Source organism: Eptesicus fuscus, chromosome 1, assembly GCF_027574615.1.
Source record: "Eptesicus fuscus isolate TK198812 chromosome 1, DD_ASM_mEF_20220401, whole genome shotgun sequence".
NCBI classification, from domain to species: domain Eukaryota; kingdom Metazoa; phylum Chordata; class Mammalia; order Chiroptera; family Vespertilionidae; genus Eptesicus; species Eptesicus fuscus.
The window spans coordinates 56,158,365-56,177,236 of NC_072473.1; the positions used below are offsets into that span (position 1 = coordinate 56,158,365).

The window sequence follows — 18,872 nt, forward strand, 5'->3', positions numbered from 1 at the left end:
GCTATCAATCAAAATTGAAGGTGAAATCAGGAGCTTCACAGACAAAAAAGGACTAAGGGAATTTATCACCACTAAACAAGCAATCCAAGAAATGTTAAAGTGTCTGCTGTAAAAAAGAATATAGAAAGCGAAGAAGGAACACAGGGGTAAAGATTAAGAATGGCGACAAATAAGTACCTATCAATGATAACTTTAAATGTAAATGGATTAAATGCCCCAATCAAAAGACACAGGGAAATGGATTGGATAAGAAAACAAGACCCATATATCTTCTGTCTACAAGAAACCCACCTCAGAGAAAAAGACACATACAGACTAAGGTTGAATGGATGGAAAAAGGTTTTCCAGGCTAATGGAAATGAAAAAAAAAGGTGAGGTAGCAATACTTATACCTGGCAAATTAGATCTCAAAGTGAAGGACATAACAAGAGATAAGGAAGGCCACTTCATAATACTAAAGGGAGCAATACAACAAGAAGAAATAACTCAGGTAAACATATACGCACCCAATACAGGAGCACCCAAATACATAAAAAAAAAAAACCTCCTGGAGGATATCAAGGGAGACATTGACAGAAATACACTCATCATAGGAGACTTTAATACCCTATTACCACCATTGGAAAAATCGTCTAAACAAAAAATCAGCAAAGAAACATAAATCCTAAATGACTCAGTAGACCAGATGGAATTAATTGATATCTTCAGAACATTCCACCCCAAAGCCACAGAATATACATTCTTCTCAAGTGCACATGGGTCATTTTCAAGATAAACCATATGCTGGGACATAGGCAAAGTCTCTTCAAATTCAAGAAGATATAAATCATACCGAGTATCTTCTCAAATCACAGTGGCATAAAACTGGAAATCAACTACAATAAAAACAATCCAAAAAAGTCTAACAAATGGAGACTAAACAGCATGCTATTAAACTATAACTGGATTACCAGAGAGATTAAGGAAGAAATAAAAAACATCATGACAACAAATGACAATTAAAACACAACAATCCAAAATCTATGGGACACAGCGAAAGCAGTCTTGAGAGGGAGGTTCATAGCTCTACAAGCCTACTACAAAAAACAAAAAAAAACGAAAAAAAAAAAAACAAAAACAAGAAACAATGGTAATAAATTACATAACCCTAAAACTCAAAGAGTTAGAAAGAGAGCAACAAGAAAGGCCCAGTGTAAGCAGAAGGAAGGAAATAATAAAAATCCGTGTGGAGATAAACGATATAGAGACAAAAGAAACAATACAAAAGATCAACAAAACCAAGAGCTGGTTCTTTGAATGGATAAAGAAGATTGATGAACCTCTAGCCAGGGCACCAAGAAGCAAAGAGAGAGGACCCAAATAAACAAAATCAGAAATGAAAGAGGTGAAATAACAGCAGACCCCACAGAAATACAAAGGATTGTTACAAAATACTACAAACAACTTTATTCCAACAAACTGGACAACCTGGAGGAAATGAACATATTCCTAGAAAAATATAACCTTCCAAAACTCAATCAGAAAGAATCTAAACAGCTCAATAGGCCAATAACTATGGAAGAATTTGAAGCAGTCATTAAAAAGCTTCCAGCAAACAAATGCCCGGGGCCAGAAGGCTTCACAGGAGAGTTTTACCAAACATTCAAGGAAGAACTAAAACCTATCCTCCTCAGATTATTCCAAAAAATTCAAGAGGAAGGAATACTTCCAAGCTCCTTCTATGAAGCCAGCATCACCCTAATACCAAAAGCAGATAAAGACAACAGAATGAAAGAGAATTACAGGCCAATATTCCTCATGAAAATAGATGCCAAAATCCTCAACAAAATTCTAGCAAATCAGATCCAGCAGTACATCAGAAAGATCATACACCATGACCAAGTAGGATTTATCCCAGGAATGCAAGGGTGGTACAGTATCCGCAAATCAATAAATGTGATTCATCACATAAACAAATTGAGAGATAAAAATCACATAGTCATATCAATTGATGCAGAAAAAGCCTTTGACAAAATCCAACACCCTTTCTTGATAAAAACTCTCAACAAGGTTGGAATAGAAGGATATTACATCAACATAATAAAAGCTATATATGATAAACTCACAGCTAACATCATACTCAATGGGCAAAAACTAAAACCATTTCCCCTAAGAAAAGGAACAAGACAGTAATGCCCACTTTCACCACTCCTGTTTGACATAGTACTGGAAGTGTTAGCGATTGCGATCAGACAAGAAGAAGAAATAAAAGGCATCTAAATTGGAAAAGCAAAAGTAAAGCTGTCCTTATTTGCAGATGACATGATATTGTACATAAAAAACCTGAAGGACTCCATAGAAAAACTAACAGACTTAATAAATGAATTTGGCAATGTAGCAGGATACAAAATTAATGCCTAGAAATCTATGGCATTTCTATACACCAATAGTGAACTTACAGAAAGAGAGACTAAAAAAGCAATCCTATTTACCATCGCACCAAAAAAATTAGAATACCTAGGAATAAACTTAACCAAAGAGGTAAAAGACCTATATGCGGAAAACTATAGACACTGAAAAAAGAGATAGAGGAAGACGTAAACAGATGAAAGAACATACCATGTTCATGGATTGCTAGAATCAACATCATTAAAATGTCCATACTACCAAAAGCAATCTATAGATTCAATGCACTCCCCATTAAAATACCAATGGTATATTTCACAGACCTAGAAAGAACTCTCCAAAAATTAATCTGGAATAAAAAAAGACCCCAAATAGCCACAGCAATCCTGAGAGATTTTCAGCAATCCTGAAAGAAGAACAAAGTAGGTGTGATCTCAATACCAGATATCAAGCTGTATTACAAAGCCACTGTTCTCACAACAGCCTGGTACTGGCACAAGAACAGACATATAGACCAATGGAATAGAATAGAGAATGCAGATATCAACCCAAACCACTATGATCAAATAAAATTTGACAAAGTAGACATGAACATACAATGGAGCCAAGACAGTCTCTTCAATAAATGGTGTTGAGAAAATTGGACAGATACATGCAAAAAAATGAAACTAGATCACCAACTTACACCATACACGAAAATAAACTCAAAATGGAAATGGATACAAGACTTAAACATAAGATGGAAAACCATAAAAATACTAGAGGAAACCACAGGCAGCAAAATCTCAGACATATGTCGAAAGAACTTCTTCACTGATACTGCTCCTAGGGCAATGGAAGCTAAAGAGAAAATAAACAAATGGGACTACATCAAAATAAAAGGCTTTTTCACAGCAAAAGAAACCATCAACAAAACAACAAGAAAGCCCACTGTATGGGAGAACCTATTTTCAAATATTATCACTGATAAAGGTTTAATCTCCAACATCTACAGGCAACTTATACAATTTAATAAAAGGAAGATAAATGATCCAATAAAAAAATGGGCAATGGACCTAAATAGAATCTTTTTGAAAGAAGACAGAAGGAAGGCCAATAGATACATGAAAACATGCTCAAAGTCACTAATTATCCGAGAGATACAAAGCAAAACATCAATGCGGTACCATCTCACACCTGTCAGAATGGCTATTATCAATAAATCAACAAACGACAAGTGTTGGCGAGGATGTGGAGAAAAAGGAACCCCCATGCACTGCTGGTGGGAATGCAGACTGGTGCAGCCACTGTGGAGAACAGTATGGAGTTTCCTCAAAAAAGTAAAAATGGAACTCCCATTTGACCCAGTAATCCCACTCCTAGGAATATATCCTAAGTAACTGGAAACACCAATCAAAAGGATATATGCACCCTATGTTCATAGCAGCACAATTTACAATAGCTAATATTTGGAAACAGCCTAGGTGCCCGTCAGCAGATGACTGGATCAGAAAACTGTGGTACATCTACACAATGGAATACTATGCTGCCATAAAAAAGAAGGAATTCTCATCATTTGCAGCAACCTGGATGGAATTGGAGAACATCATGCTAAGTGAAATAAGCCAGTCAATGAAAGAAAAATACCACATGATCGCACTCATTTATGGATAATACAGAACATTATAAACTGATGAACAAAAAGATAGGTACAGAGATAGTAAAGCATCAAACAGACTGTCAAATTAGAGCAGGAAGTTTACGGAGAGGTGGGGGAGATAAGAGATCAACCGAAGGACTTGTATGCATGCATATAAGCATAACCAATGGACGCAAAACACTGAGGGTGAGGGCATGTATGGGATTGGGGGGTGGCAATGGTAAGATATGTACACGTACCTTAATAAAAAAATGACAAGTCCTGGTGAGGATGCGGAGGAAAAGGAACCCTCGTACACTGCTGGTGGTAATGCAGACTGGTGCAGCCACTGTGGATAATAGTATGGAGTTTCCTCAAAAAACTGAAAATGGAACTCACATTTTACCCAGTGATTCCACTTCTAGGAATATATCCCAAGAAACTAGAAACACTAATCAGAAAGGATATATGCACCCGTATGTTCATAGCAGTCCAATTTACAATAACTAAGATTTGGAAACTGCCTAAGTGCCCATCAGTATATGAGTGGATTAGAAAACTATGATCCATCTACACAATGGAATACTATGCTGCTTTATAAAAGAAGGACTTCTTACCATTTGTAGCAGCATGTATGGAACTGGAGAGCATTGTGTTAAGTGAAATAAGCCAGTCAGTGAAAGAAAAATACCACATGATATCACTCATTCATGGATAATAAAGAACATTATAACCAGAGGCAGAGAAGCATTGAACAGACTGTCAAATTACAGAGGGAAGGCTGGGGAGTTGGGGGGAGGTAAGAGATCAACTGAAGGACTTGTATGCATGCATATAAGCATAACCAATGGACTCAGGACACTGGAGGGTGAGGGCATGTATGGGAGTGGGTCGGGAGTGCAATGGGTGGATATGGACACATATGTAATACCTTAATGATTACATTGATTAAGGCTTAATCAATAAAAAAACTGAGAAAAAACAAGTGGAGATTTAGCAATCATAGCAATTATCTTGCTCATATCAGTTAAACTACAACAGTAACTGAACACCAGTACTGCTAGTTGAACAAAGTTTTTCTTTTATTCAGGGTATGAAATTTAATTTTCAATAGTATGTATAACCTTATAATGCCTTCTCAAATTTACTTTTTTTGTGTACTTAATGAAGATTAAATCAAGCATGGTTCAATGGTTTCTGTTCATCCAGATTTGACATTGCATAAGGACTAGTTGTCTTTCAAATTGTCTAGATGTAATACTGGAATTGTAGAATTCTAGAATTTTTAAATCTTTTAATGTATTGTCTTATCCCAGGCAGCTTCTATTTCAACCATGTATGAAGGCACATTGTTTTCACAGCAAGTGACAAATTATTTCATTATCCTTGTTTACCAAGTTCTATGATTCATTAACCTTACTATTAAGTTTCTCTCTAGCTATGGCCATTATGGCTCAGTAGTTAGATCATCAGCTCACACACCGAAGCATGAAAGGATGGTGGGTTAGATTTCCCGTCAAGGGCACATACCTGGGTTGCAGGTTAGATCCCTGCCCTGGGTTGGGGCAAGTGTTGGAGGCAACCAGTCAATATGTCTCTCTCACACCCATGTTTCTTTCTCGCTCGCTCACTCTCGCTCTCCCCCTTCCTCCCTTCTGTCCACTCTCTCTGAAAAGCAATGGGGGTAAAAAAACCCTCATGTGAGGATTAACAAAAAATAAAAAGTTTCTCTAATGTGCCGAGGCCGGTTTGGCTCGGTGGATAGAGCGTCGGCCTGCGGACTCGAGGGTCCCAGGTTCGGTTCCGGTCAAGGGCATGTACCTTGGTTGCGGGCACATCCCCGGTAGGGGGTGTGCAGGAGGCAGCTGATCCATGTTCCTCTCTCATCGATGTTTCTGGCTCTCTGTCCCTCTCTCTTTCTCTCTGTAAAAAGTCAATAGAATGTATTTTTTAAAAAAAAGTTTCTCTAATGACAGATCATAATTATCTTTGCTATTTAAATTCCTCCATTTTTATAACTACGCTTCGGTATCTGCCATTCTATCATTATTCTACCTGTACAACTGAGGTGGTGAGTGAGATTTAATATAAAGAGCACTGTATTCAGATTCAATAGCTCTAGTCTCAATGTCAGTTTCATCTCATGCAAGATAATTTTGCTCTCTCTCAGCTTTTTTAAACTCTTAAATGGACATATTTCACAAGGTTATTGTGAGGTTAAAATAAAGTGATGCATGTGAAAGAGCTTTGTAATTGCTAAAGTACCTGTACAATATCAGCAATGACTGAAAACTGCATTCAGTATGCTGCCCCATTAAGTCCAAAGTGTTTTGTATTTCAGGTGAAAATCTGGTTTCAGAGTCGCAGAGCCAAGGAGAGAAAGATGATATAAAAGAATATCTCCCATTTTGAGAACAGTGGAGGCTCTGTGCTCCATCAGCCCTGGGGAGCTACCTAACACTTTTTCCACAACCCCATCTGCTGTCTGTAGATTTTAGCCTATTAAGATACAACAGGTCATAGTCTCTGAATGAAAGAAAGGCAAAAAACAAACAAACAAAAACAAACAAACAAACAAACAAAAAACCCACAAGTTGTCCTTCTTTAGCATTGTCTTTTTGGTATCTAAGGTATAATCAGGGAAGTTGGGACAGGACATAATTCTTACTATTAGAAACCATCCCCAGAAAACTCCTCTTATGTACTATCTATACTATGTGTCAGTTACTCACGAAGCTTGTTAGTAATTGAAGGCTACAGTCTACAAGCCCTTGCAAACCTATTTACAATTTCAGAAACTTTCCAGTGAACAGACTGTAAAAAAGTTCTGCAAGGAGGAATATTTGTATTTGTGCTTATTGTTTGACGTTGAGTATGTTATTTTATGCTATCTTTGGAGGGTGGAAAAGGGTAAGCAGAAATTTATTTATATTTGGCTACCTTTTCAAGTGTTTAATTTAAAATCTAACAGTATTTTCATAGTAAGACAAATGCATAAAAATCAGCAGGAGGTGATTTTGAATCTATTGTCACTGGTTAATAAAAACAGTAAATAAAAAAGACCAATTTTTGTCTCTCAATCATACTTGTCTGGCATCAAGTATCTCAGAACTTCCAACCTTCAATGTCAATTTCAAATCTTGCTAAAACAATGAAATCAGACTAGAACAATACAGGCCAGCATCTGCCACCCTCCCCTCTTGCTGGTGATGGTTTCATAAGTATACATATGTCAACCGTTTCTTCTTTGTTAATTGTGCCTTAAGAAAGCTATAAATAAATTCAGCATAGTAGTAGCAACTCTGATAACAATATAGGAGAAGCTGACTAGAGGAGTTAGTATATGGAGACAAGTCACTTTAAATATAGGTTCAGCCCCCCAGGTTGGGGTTACTTCCTTGTATGTTCTTGTCTGAAAGTGCTACTGAAGAGGGACACTAATAACTGATAATCAATGAGTCTCTCATAACATAGGGATAGGTTTGGAGGTAGAGGAAGACACGAGTATGAGAATATTGAATCTTTGAGTATGAGTGCCAATGCAAAGCAAAGAAGTACCCTACTGTGTGCTTTCAGGACTAGTATTGTGAATTGGTAGTAAAAATAGCTATTCCCATTAGATGGAAAAAGAAGCACTGAATTTCAAAATGGGACATGAAGTTCTAGTTTTACCTACTTCTGCCACTAATAGCTGTGCAATTTTGGTTAAGCCACTTCACCAAAGTCTCTGTCATTTTATTTGTACAATCTAGGAATTTTACTTGGCTTTAGGGGTTTATTCCAGCACTAATTTCTACATAACATCCTTGGAAGACCTTATATACTTCCCCCTTCTAAAGCACACACACAATCTCTCTCTCTCTCTCTCTCTCTCTCTCTCTCTCTCTCTCTCTCTCTCACACACACACACACACACACACACACACACACACACTTGATTTTTTAAGGATGAAAGTACTACTAATGTGAGATTCATTCCTTTGGTCTCAAAGATTTTTGTCTTCTAGAATTTACCATAAGGACTTACCCCTTTAGAGTCCCAATGTCTTCATCTATAAAATATGGATCTTTAGCTTAATCTCAGCAATCTCTGAAATTCTAGGTCTGTGAATCTCTAATTAAAATTCAAATGTCACTAGAAGGGGAAGGCACTTAGGCTGCTATATCAGTGATTTCTCTAATCTTTAAAACCAGAAAAGCCTTAGAAAGATGGGATCAAAATGAATTGTTTGGAAATGCTCCTCCAAAACAGGAGTGAACCCCTTAAGACAGGAGGCTACAAAAAAAAAAGAATGAATAGAAATTATTTGAACTTCATAAGTTTGCTTTTAGCTGTGCTTGTGCACACAATTCTGATTTGCCCCTAAGGGTGGGAGAAGCAACAAGTCAAATACCTTCTGAGGAAAAGGGAAAAAAATTTTCCCCTCTCTTCTTCCAGCATAGCCTCTCCTAGTATTCTGTAGCCTAATGAAAATAAAACAGAAGTAAAATTGAGCCTGGTGCAGGTTGAATGGTGGTCCCTAAAAATATATGTCCACTTCTTATTTCTTTACACTTCTGAATAATACCTTATATGGTAAAAGAGTGAATATTCTCTTATGTGACCAAAACTGTGATTAGATTAAGGAACTTTAGAGGAGGATCTTACCTTAGATTGTCTTGGTAGACCCTACATGAATTCATGTTTCTTTATAAGATAGAGGCAAATGGAGATTTCCAAAACGTATTAGTCCAATCAGGCTGCTATAAAAAAATACCACAGACTGAGTGGCTTATAAACAGCAGAAATTTATTCCTCACTGTTCTGGGAACTGGAAATCCAAGGTCAAGTCGCCAGCATCAGTCCCTAACTGATCCCAGTAAATATGCGGTTTCTGAGTTGCAGGTTCCTGACTTCTACCTATGTCTTCACATGATGGAAGGGGTAAGGGAGCTTTCTCTGTATCTTCATAAGGTAACTCATTTCATAACAGCTCTGACCTCATGACCTAATCACCTCCTCAAAGCTCTAACTCCTAAAACTATTACATTGGGTAGTAAGTTGTCAAGATATAAATTTTGAGGGGACACAACATTCAGACTATAGCAAAATGTAAGAGGAAGAGGAAACAATGTACCCATGGAGACAGATATTAGAGTGATGTGGCAAAAAAACAAGGAACACCTGGTTAACCCAGAAGCTGAAAGAGGCAAGGAGCAAATTCTCCCCTGGAATTTCTGGAAGGAGGTAGATCATGTTGATATCTTGGTTTTATACATCTGGCTTCTACAAATATGAGAATGTAAATTTATGTTGTATTATGATACTAAGTGTGTGGTAATTTATTACAGCAACCACAAAAAAATTACTACAGAGCTTTTACCAAAAGTCCTCCAAACCATGCCTAATTCAGTCATCACCCTCCAAACATTTTACAAAATGTTCATATGTGTGTATATTTTAGATTTATTGGGGTATAATTGATATACAAAAACTGTGTAATTTGATGAGTTTGAATATATGAATATACCCATAGACACCATATACAAAAGTTTCCTTGTGTCCCTTCATTTTGTTTGTTTGTTTTGTTGTTTTCCTGTATTAAGATATATTTTAAGAGTGCTTTTTCAGTTCACAGTAAAATTGGGAAGATACAGAGATTTTCCATATACCCTAACCCCACACATACATAGTCTTCCCCATTATCAACATCACCCCCCCAAATGGTACATTTCTTACAGTTGATGTACCTACATCAATATATTTATTATAATTGATGAACCTACATCAACACTGCATAATCACCTAAGTCCAGAGTTAACCTTAGTGTTCACTTATATTCTACTAGAGGCCCAGTGCACGAAATTCGTGCACTGGGGAGGGTCTCCCTCAGCCCAGCTTACACCCTCTCTAATATGGGACCCCTCGGGGAATGTCCAACTGCAGGTTTAGGCCCGATCCCTGTGGACATCCCTCTCACAATCCGAGACCGCTGGCTCCTAACCACTCACCTACCTGCCTGATTGCCCCCTAACTGCTTCCTTGCTGGCCTGATTGCCCCCTAACTGCTCCTCTGTGGGCCTGATTGCCCCCAAATACCCTCCCCTGCTGGCCTGATCACCCCCAAGGCTTTTATTAGTATAGATATGACCCTGCACAGAAAATTTTACTAACCCTGCTTTACAATAAGGGCTTGACGATTGAATCATTAGGACCAGACACCAAGATTTCCTTTCTTTGAATAGTAGAGGGAATACTTATCTTGTCTTTAAGTTGCCCGGAAATTAAAATGAGATAATGACTTAGAAAAGTATAAAAGCACCATATAAAGACAACTGTCTTTTTAATGAAGTGGCAAAATGAAAAACACTTTTTATTCTCCCCTTCCTTCCTTTACAGCTTTTATTTAAACTTTGAAATTTATAAAAATTTCACTCCAATTCTCATTTCTTTACATTCAACATTATTTTGTATTGGTTTCAGGTTTTATATTAGTTACAGAATAGTGGTTAGACAATCATATACTTTACAAAGTGTTCCCCGATATTTCTAGTACCCACCTGGCATCATACCATCATTACAACACTATTGAATATATTCCCTATTTAAGTGACAATGGGTTTACAGGTTCCTTTCAGTCTTTCTTTTGTGTTTCTTGTCCTTCCTTTTCTTTTTCACTTCTTCCCTCATTTTCTTTATATAGTATCTCAATTGGCCATCAAAGCTCAGTGAAGGCACTGGGACACGCTTCATCCATTTTACAGACCAGGAAACTGAGGCCAATTTGCGCTTCCTAAGGGGCAGCGGCCCAGCAAACAGAACAAACCTTCCAGTCAGGCTTCCCAGCCTCTTTCTCAAGCACCTCTTCATTACGGATGCTCCACATTCTTTCTTCTCCCCCCATTCTTTACTGCCCCCCCTCCTCCGAAGCAGGTGGAAGGCTTCCCACTCACTGCCTAGGCATGCTCTGCCATGGGGCAGGGTGTAGCGAGCTTGCTTTTGGGTGAAGGCAGGAGCAGGAGTCACTGCCTCTGAAGTGTGAAGGCCGCCTGAGCGAGGCCCATTAGCACTGGGAGCTTCTCTGAATCATGTCAGTCAGTCCAGTACCCTGCAGTGCAGCACCCCTCCACTGAGGTGGCACCATCCCTCAACCCCTGCCTCAGGGGTGAGGGTCCTTGCCCCTCTGCCAGAAGTCCTTCCATGCCCCTTGATCCCTGGCTGGGCCCACCCACATCTTGGGGGCGCTGCAGAACCTCTGTCTCTCTGCAGATGAGGCAGATCCCTGCCCTAGGTCTCCGCAAAGCTATGAATCTGTGGCCAGAGGCCTGGTCTGGGTCTCAGCAACCACATGCCTGCAATGTTCCCAGGGACCCTGGGAGCGGCTGGGCAAGTCCTGCCTCACCTCCCCGGGGTGCCGATCTCCCCAGGGACCCCTGGGAGTGGCTGGGCAAGTCCTGCCTCACCTCCCCGGGGTGCCGATCTCCCCAGAGACCCCCGGGAGTGGCTGGCTGGGTCCGGCCATGCCCCCCCAGGTTGGCGATCACCCCAGGGACCCCCGGAACTAAGAGGATTGGGCGCTGCCATCTTGATCTTCTCAACAGCTGGATAGGCCACCCGGAGTCCCGCCCCCCCAGCCTCTCCCCAGCCCAATCATGGGCATAGCGGAGGTGCGGTCAATTTGCATGTTTCTCTATTATAAGGTAGGATGGGTTAGGCAAATGTATAGCATGTATCCATCTATACAATAGAATGTATCCATCATTACAATAGAATAGAGAATGTTTTAGTGACCTAAAATCTTCTTTGATTCATGTTTTAAACCCTCCCTCTCCCCAACTCCTGACAATCAGATATTTTTTTTAAATATATTTTTATTGATTTCAGAGAGGAAGGGAGAGGAAAAAAGAGATAGAAATATCAATGATGAGAGAGAATCATTGATCAGCTGTCTCCTGCATGCCCCACACTGGGGATTGAGCCTGCAACCCAGGCATGTGACCTGACTGAGAATCAAACCATGACCTGCTGGTTCATAGGTCGATGCTCAACCACTGAGTCATACCAGCCAGGCAATCACTGATATATATATATACTAGAGGCCCGGTAAACGAAATTCGTGAATGGGGAGAGGGGGGATTGTTCCTCAGCCCAGCCTGCAGCCTCTCCAAGCTGGGATCCCTCTCACAATCCAGGATTGCTGGCTCCCAACTGCTCGCCTGCCTGCCTTCCTGATTGCCCCTAACCGCTTCTGCCTGCCAGCCTGATAACCCCATAACCACTCCCCTGCCAGCCTGATTGATCCCTAACTGCTCCCCTGCCAGTCTGTTTTCCCCTAACTGCCATCCCCTGCAGGCCTGGTCACCCCTAACTGCCCTCCCCTACAGGCCTGGAACCCCCAACTGCTCTCCACTGCAGGCTTGGGTCCCCCCCAACTGCCCTCCCCTGCATGCCCAGTCACCCCCAACTTCTCTCCTCTGCCATCCTGGTCCTTCCCAACTGCCCTCCCCTGCTGGCCATCTTGTGTCTACATGGGGGCAGGATCCTTGACCACATGGGGGCAGCAATCTTGTGTGTTGGAATGATGGTCAATCTGCATATTACTCTTTTATTAGATAGGATAGAGGCATGGTGCATGGGTGGGGGCCAGCTGGTTTGCCCTGAAGGGTGTCCCAGATCAGGGTGGGGGTTCCCTTGGGGCATGGGGTGGCCTGGGCGAGGGGCCTGTGGTGGTTTGCAGGCCGGTCACGACCCCTGGTGACCCAAGCTGAGGCCCTGGTATCTGGGGTTTATTTATCTTCTACAATTGAAACTTTGTAGCCTGGAGCAGAGCCAAGCCTTCTGCTTGCTTCGTGGCAGCAGCCATTTCTGTTGGGGTTTATGTATCTTCTATAATTGAAACTTTGTAGCCTTAAGCAGAGGCCTGGGCTGGCCAGAGTGTGCGGAAAGCTTGGCTTCCTCCATTGCCGGGGGCAACCCTAGCCTCCCGCTCTTTCCAGATCCGTGGCTGCCGCCGTTTCTGTTTGGATTTGTTTACCTTCTATAATTGAAACTTTGTAACCTTGAGTGGAGGCCTAGGCCAGCAAGGGCAGGTGGAAAGCTTGGCTTCTTCCATTGCCTGGGAAACCCAAGCCTCCCTCCTGCTCTCTGTGGCTGTAGCCATCTTGGTTGGGTTTATTTGCATATTCGCTCCTGATTGGCTTGTGGGCATGGCTTGTGGGCATGGTTTGTGGGTGTAGCAGAGTGATGGTTAATTTGCATATTACTATTTTATTAGATAAGATTTGATTAAAGTATTACATATGTCTTCTATTTCCCCTACCAGCTCCTCCCCAGCCACTCCCACCCTCCAGGACAAGCCCTCACTACCCATTGTCCGTGTCCATTGGTTATGCTAATATGCATGCATACATGTCCTTTGGTTGATCTCTTACCCCCACTCCTCCCCAGCCTTGTCACTGGATCTATTTTTGTTCATCAGTTTATGTTGTTCATTATATTCCACAAATGAGTGACATCATGTGATATTTATCTTGCTCCTACTGGCTTATTTCACTTAGCATAATGCTCTCTAGATCCATCCATGCTGTTGCAAATGATAAAAGTTCCTTCTTTTTTATAGCAGAATAGTATTCCATTGTATAGATGTACCAGTTTTTTAATCCACTCATCTATGCTGATGGGCACTTAGGCTGTTTCCAAATGGTAGCTATTATTGGCTCCTTAGTTTTGCCTTTTTCAGAATGTCATATTGTCGGAATCACACAATAGGTAGCCTTGTTAGATATCCTTCTTTTACACAGTAAGTACACTTTTAATGTTCCTCTATGTCTTTTCATGATTTGATAGCTCATTTTGTTTTAGTACTAATTAATATTCCACTGTTTAAATATAACACAGTTTATATACCATTCACCTACTGAAGGACATCTTGGTTGCTTCCAAGTTTTGGAAATTATGAATAAAGTTCTTATAAACATGCATGTGAATTTGTACAGAAGTCTTTACCTTTTCTGGGTAAATACCAAAGATTCCAATTGTTGGATCATATAGCAAGAGTATAACAAGTTTTGTAAGAAAATGCTAAACTGTCTTCCAATGTGGCTATACCATTTTGCACTCTCATAGCAATGAATAAGAGTTCCTATTGCTGCACATACTCTTCAGCAATTGATGTGGTCAATGTTTTAGATTTTGGCAATTCTAATAGGTGTGCAATGGTATCTCATTACTGTTGTAATTTGTGCTTCCCTGATGACATATAATGTAGAGCATCTTTTCATAAGTTTATTTGCCACCTGTATATCTTCTTTGATGAGGTGTCTGTTTAATTCTTAGGCCCATTTTTTAAATCAAGTTGTTTATTTTCTTATTGTTGAGTTTCAAGAATTCTTTTTCTACTTTGTTTTGTATTTTGTTTACTTGTTTGTTGTTTGAATATATTTTTATTGATTTCAGAGAGGATGGGAGAGGGACAGAGAGATAAAAAAGATCAATGACTAAAGAATCATTGATTGGCTGCCTCCTTTATGCCCCCTACTAGGGATCGAGCCCTCAACCCAGGTATTTGCCTTGACCAGAAATCGAACTGTGACTTCCTGGTTCATAGGTCAACGTTCAACCACTGAGCAACACCGGCTGGGCTCTTTTTCTATTTTGGATAACAGTCCTTTATCAAATGGGTCTTTTGCAAATATATTCTCTCCATCTGTGACTCGTCATCTCATCTCTGGACATTGTCATTCACAGAGGACAAGTTTTTAATCATAATAAAGTCCAGTTTATCAATTTTTTTCTTTCATGGATCATGCCTTTTATGTTATATCTAAAAAGTCATTGTCATGCCCCTGATCATTTAAGTATTCTCCCATGTTGATTTCTAGTGGTGTTATATTTTTGCATTTTACATTTAGGACAATGATCCATTTCGAGTCAATTTTTGTGAAGAGTGTAAGGTCTGTGTTCAGATTCGTCTTTTGCATTTGGCTGGCCAGTTGTTCTAGCACAATTTGTTGAAAAGACTTTTCTTTGCTCCATTGGATTGCCTTTGTGCCTTTCTCTAAAATCAGTTGGCTATATTTGTGTGGGTCTATTTCTGGAGTCTCTTTTGTATTACATTGATCTCTTTGTTTTTTGCCAACATCACACTGTCTTGATTACTGTAACTTTATAGAAATACTATTTTAAATATGTTTTATTGATATTATTAAGTTTATTTTTTATTGTTAATATTATTACAAAGGTCCCCCTCTTTCCCCCCACAACTTATATCCACCCAGCCATTGCTCACCACACTATTGTCTGTGATTTGGGGCTATGCATATATGAATATAAGTTCATTGGTCAATCTCTTACCAAACCTCCAAACCCCATGCCCTCAGAGATCTGTCAGTCTGTTCTATGTATCCATGCCTCTGTACCTATTTTGTTCATCAGTTTATTTTGTTCATTAGATTCCACATATGAGTGAGATCATATCATATTTGTCTTTCTCTGACTGGCTTATTTCACTTAGCATAATGGTATCCATGCCCTTCCATGTTAACTTGAAAGGTAAGAGATCCTTATTTTTTATAACTGCTGAGTATTTCATTTGGCTAAATGTACCACAGATTTTTTATTCACTCGTCTACTGATGGGCACTAGGGCTGTTTCCAGATCTTAGCTATTGTAAATTGTGCTGCTCTGAACATAGGGGTGCATATATTCTTTCTGATTGGTGTTTCTGATTTCTTGGGGGTATATTCCTAAAAGTGGGATTACTGTGTCAAATGTGGGTTCCATTTTTATTTTTTTTAGGAAACTCCATACTGTTTTCCACAGTGGCTGCACTGTCTGTCTATAAATTATTCTTTATTTCAGTTAATGTATGCTTAATTTCTGATTGATCCTTTTTATTCTTTGAAATTCTCACTAAGATTCTTGAAATTCTCACTAAGACCCTTGAAGCTCTCATTAATGTCCTTGAGTATCTTTATAACCATTGTTTTGAACTCTGTAACTAGTGGTTTGTTTGCTTCCATTTCATTTAGTTCTTTTTCTGGAGTTTTCTTCTGTTCTTTCATTTGTGACATGTTTCTTTGTCTCCAAATTTTGTATGCGTCACTGTGTTTGTTTCTATATATTAGGTAGAGCTGCCATGTCTCCTGGAATTGGTAGAAAGGCCTTGTGTAGTAGGTGTCCTGTAGGGCCCAGTGGTTCAGCCTCCCCAGTCACCTGAGCTGGGCACTCCAGGTACACCCCTCTGTAGACTGTGTACACAGTCTTGTTGCAGTCAAGCCTTGATTGCTGTTAGCATCACTGGGAGGTATTGACCTCCAGGGATATTGGCTGTGAGGACCAGCTATGACTACAGCAGAGTATCTGCTGTGCAGGAGACAGCCCTATGGAGCACAACTTGTTTCTGAGGGGCTTTGGTGCTCACTGACTCTGTCCCTTGAGTATATTATTCATGGATGTGTAGAGTTGTAATCTGGCATGACCTGAACCTGTGAAGCAAGTGTTGGGCTGGGAAGTGCCCAGGAGAGGCCCAACTGTGAAGCAAGGCAGGTTGCTACTAATGCAGGGTCTTGGGCCTCTTACTGATAAATAAGGGTCATGCTGATGCCAGCTGCTACTGGTTTGAGAGATTTTAGGAAAGTCTGAAGCCTGACCCATGACAGGCCATTCATATGGAAAAACAGCTGCAAACAGCTTAGGTGAGGCTGTCAATTGGGTGGGGCATGGTCTCAGGGAATCACCAAGGTGGAGCAAGCAGTGTGAGCCAGGTTGATGGAGACTCCGATATGGAATCTGACAGTCATCTCAGTGACAGGGGAGATCTCAGCATAGGAACAATGAACACTTTCAGCATCCCTGTCTGGGAGAAAGCTACCACGAGTTCTTGGCTCAATGCCAGACAATCCCTTTCCTCTCTGTATGTCCCTGGATTACCCCAAGCTGCTACCACAGTGCTGGAGCTCAGAGGGAGCTCCAGTAAGTCCATGTGCTGGCCCTTTAGGATGAACTGCTGGGACTCCGGTAGCCTTCATGTCACTCAGCCACAATCCTCACTGGTGTTTATGGCCTAAAGGTATGAATGCTTCTCTTCACAGCACTGGAAGCCTGGGCTGAGGGGTCTGGTGTGGGTCGAGGAACCCTTGCTCCTCATGGGAGGCCTTCACAGCTGAGATATCCCTCCTGATTAAAATAAAGCCACATGTGGATGCTGGACCAGCCCATTCCATGCCTCTGCCCCTCCTACCAGTCTCAATGTGCTTTCTTTTTTACTTCTCTAGTTGTAGGACTTCCATTCAGCCAAATTTCAGGTGGTTCTGAATGATGGTTGTTCTATATCTAAGTTGTAATTTTGATGGTGTTGTGGGAGGCTGCGAGTACTGTGTTTACCTACACCAGTATCTTGGTTCTCCTCTCTAAAATTATTATTAATAGACTAGAGGCCCAGTGAACAGAATTCATGCACTCAGGGGGGTGGTCCCTCAGCCCGGCCTGTGCCCTCTCGCAGTCCAGGATCCCTCAGGGGATATCCAACTGATGGCTTAGGCCTGCTCCCTGCAGGAAGTGGGCCTAAGCCATCAGTTAGACTTCCTTAGCACTGCTGGGGAGGCGTGAGAGGCTCCTGACACCACCACTGCACTCACCAGCCATGAGCCCAGCTTCTGGCTGAGTGGCACTTCCCATATGGGAGCGCACTGACCATCAGGGGGCAGCTCCTGTGTTGAGCATCTGCTCCCTGGTGGTCAGTGCACATCATAGCAATTGGTTGTTCTGCCGTCAGGCTGAAATGGGCTCTCCAACATCCCTTGAGGGGTCCCGGATTGTAATAAGGTGCAGACCAGGCTGAGGGGCCCCACCGGTGCACGATCCAGGCCAGGGAGGGAAACAGGAGGTTGGCCAGCTGGGGAGGGACCGCAGGAGGGCTCCAGTGCATGTCTGGCCTGTCTTGCTCAGTCCTGATTGGCCAGACCCCAGCAGCAAGCTCACTTACCAGTCAGAGCATCTGCTCCCTGGTGGTCAGTGTATGTCATAGCGACTGGTTGACTGTCTGCCCCCTGGTGGTCGGTGCATATCATAGCAAGCAATTGAGCGGTCTTAGCATAACATTAGCATATTACGCTTTGGTTGGTTGAACAGCCTACCAGACAACTGGACACTTAGCATATTAGGCTTTTATTATATAGGACTAGAGTCCTGGTGCACGAAATTCGTGCATGGGGGGGTCCCCTAGCCTGGCCTGCATCCTCTCCAATCCGGGACCCCTCGGGAGATGTTTGACTGCTGGTTTTGGCCCGATTCCACAGGGATCTGGCCTAAACTGGCAGTCGGACATCCCTCTCACAATCCGGGACCTCTGGCTCATAACTGCTCACCTGCCTGCTAGCCTGATTGCCTCTAACTGCCCTCCCCTGCCGACTTGGTTGCCCCTAACTGCTTCTGCCTTGGCCCCTGCCACCGTGGCTTTGTGTGGAAGGATATCTGGATGGATGTCCGGAAGACATCTGGTCTAATTAGCATATTACCCTTTTATTAGTAGAGATTATACAACATAAGCTTTAAGGTATAATTGCATTAGTAGAAATGAAGAGACATTTCATTAAAAATGTATATTGGTTTGATATGATTCAAATCCACTTGTTTATGACAAAAATTGAGTCTTTAAGAATAGGATTGCTTGCCCTAGCTGGTTTGACTCAGTGGCTAGAGCTTCAGCCTGAGTACTGAAGGGTCCCAGGTTTGATTCTGGTCAAGGGCACAATGTGGGCTCAATCCCCAGCAGGGCGCATGCAGGAGGCAGCCGATCAATGATTCCCTCTCATCATTGATGTTTCTATCTCTCTCCCTCTCCCTTCCTCTCTGAAATCAATAAAAATCTATTTTAAAAAAATAAAAGAA

At 41.3% G+C, this 18,872-nt stretch overlaps 1 protein-coding gene across 1 annotated transcript in view; it reads left to right on the top strand.

Annotated features, from left to right (window-relative positions):
- The window catches only part of CDX4 (caudal type homeobox 4), a gene marked incomplete at its 5' end in the record, with an annotated part of 54,929 nt that extends 48,392 nt beyond the window's left edge, over nucleotides 1-6,537 (top strand). The window contains 2 exon segments of the mRNA XM_054718954.1: nucleotides 6,345-6,433; nucleotides 6,435-6,537. Coding sequence (XP_054574929.1) covers nucleotides 6,345-6,433; nucleotides 6,435-6,537 — 192 coding nt within the window.
- Nucleotides 6,538-18,872: the final 12,335 nt, after the last annotated feature.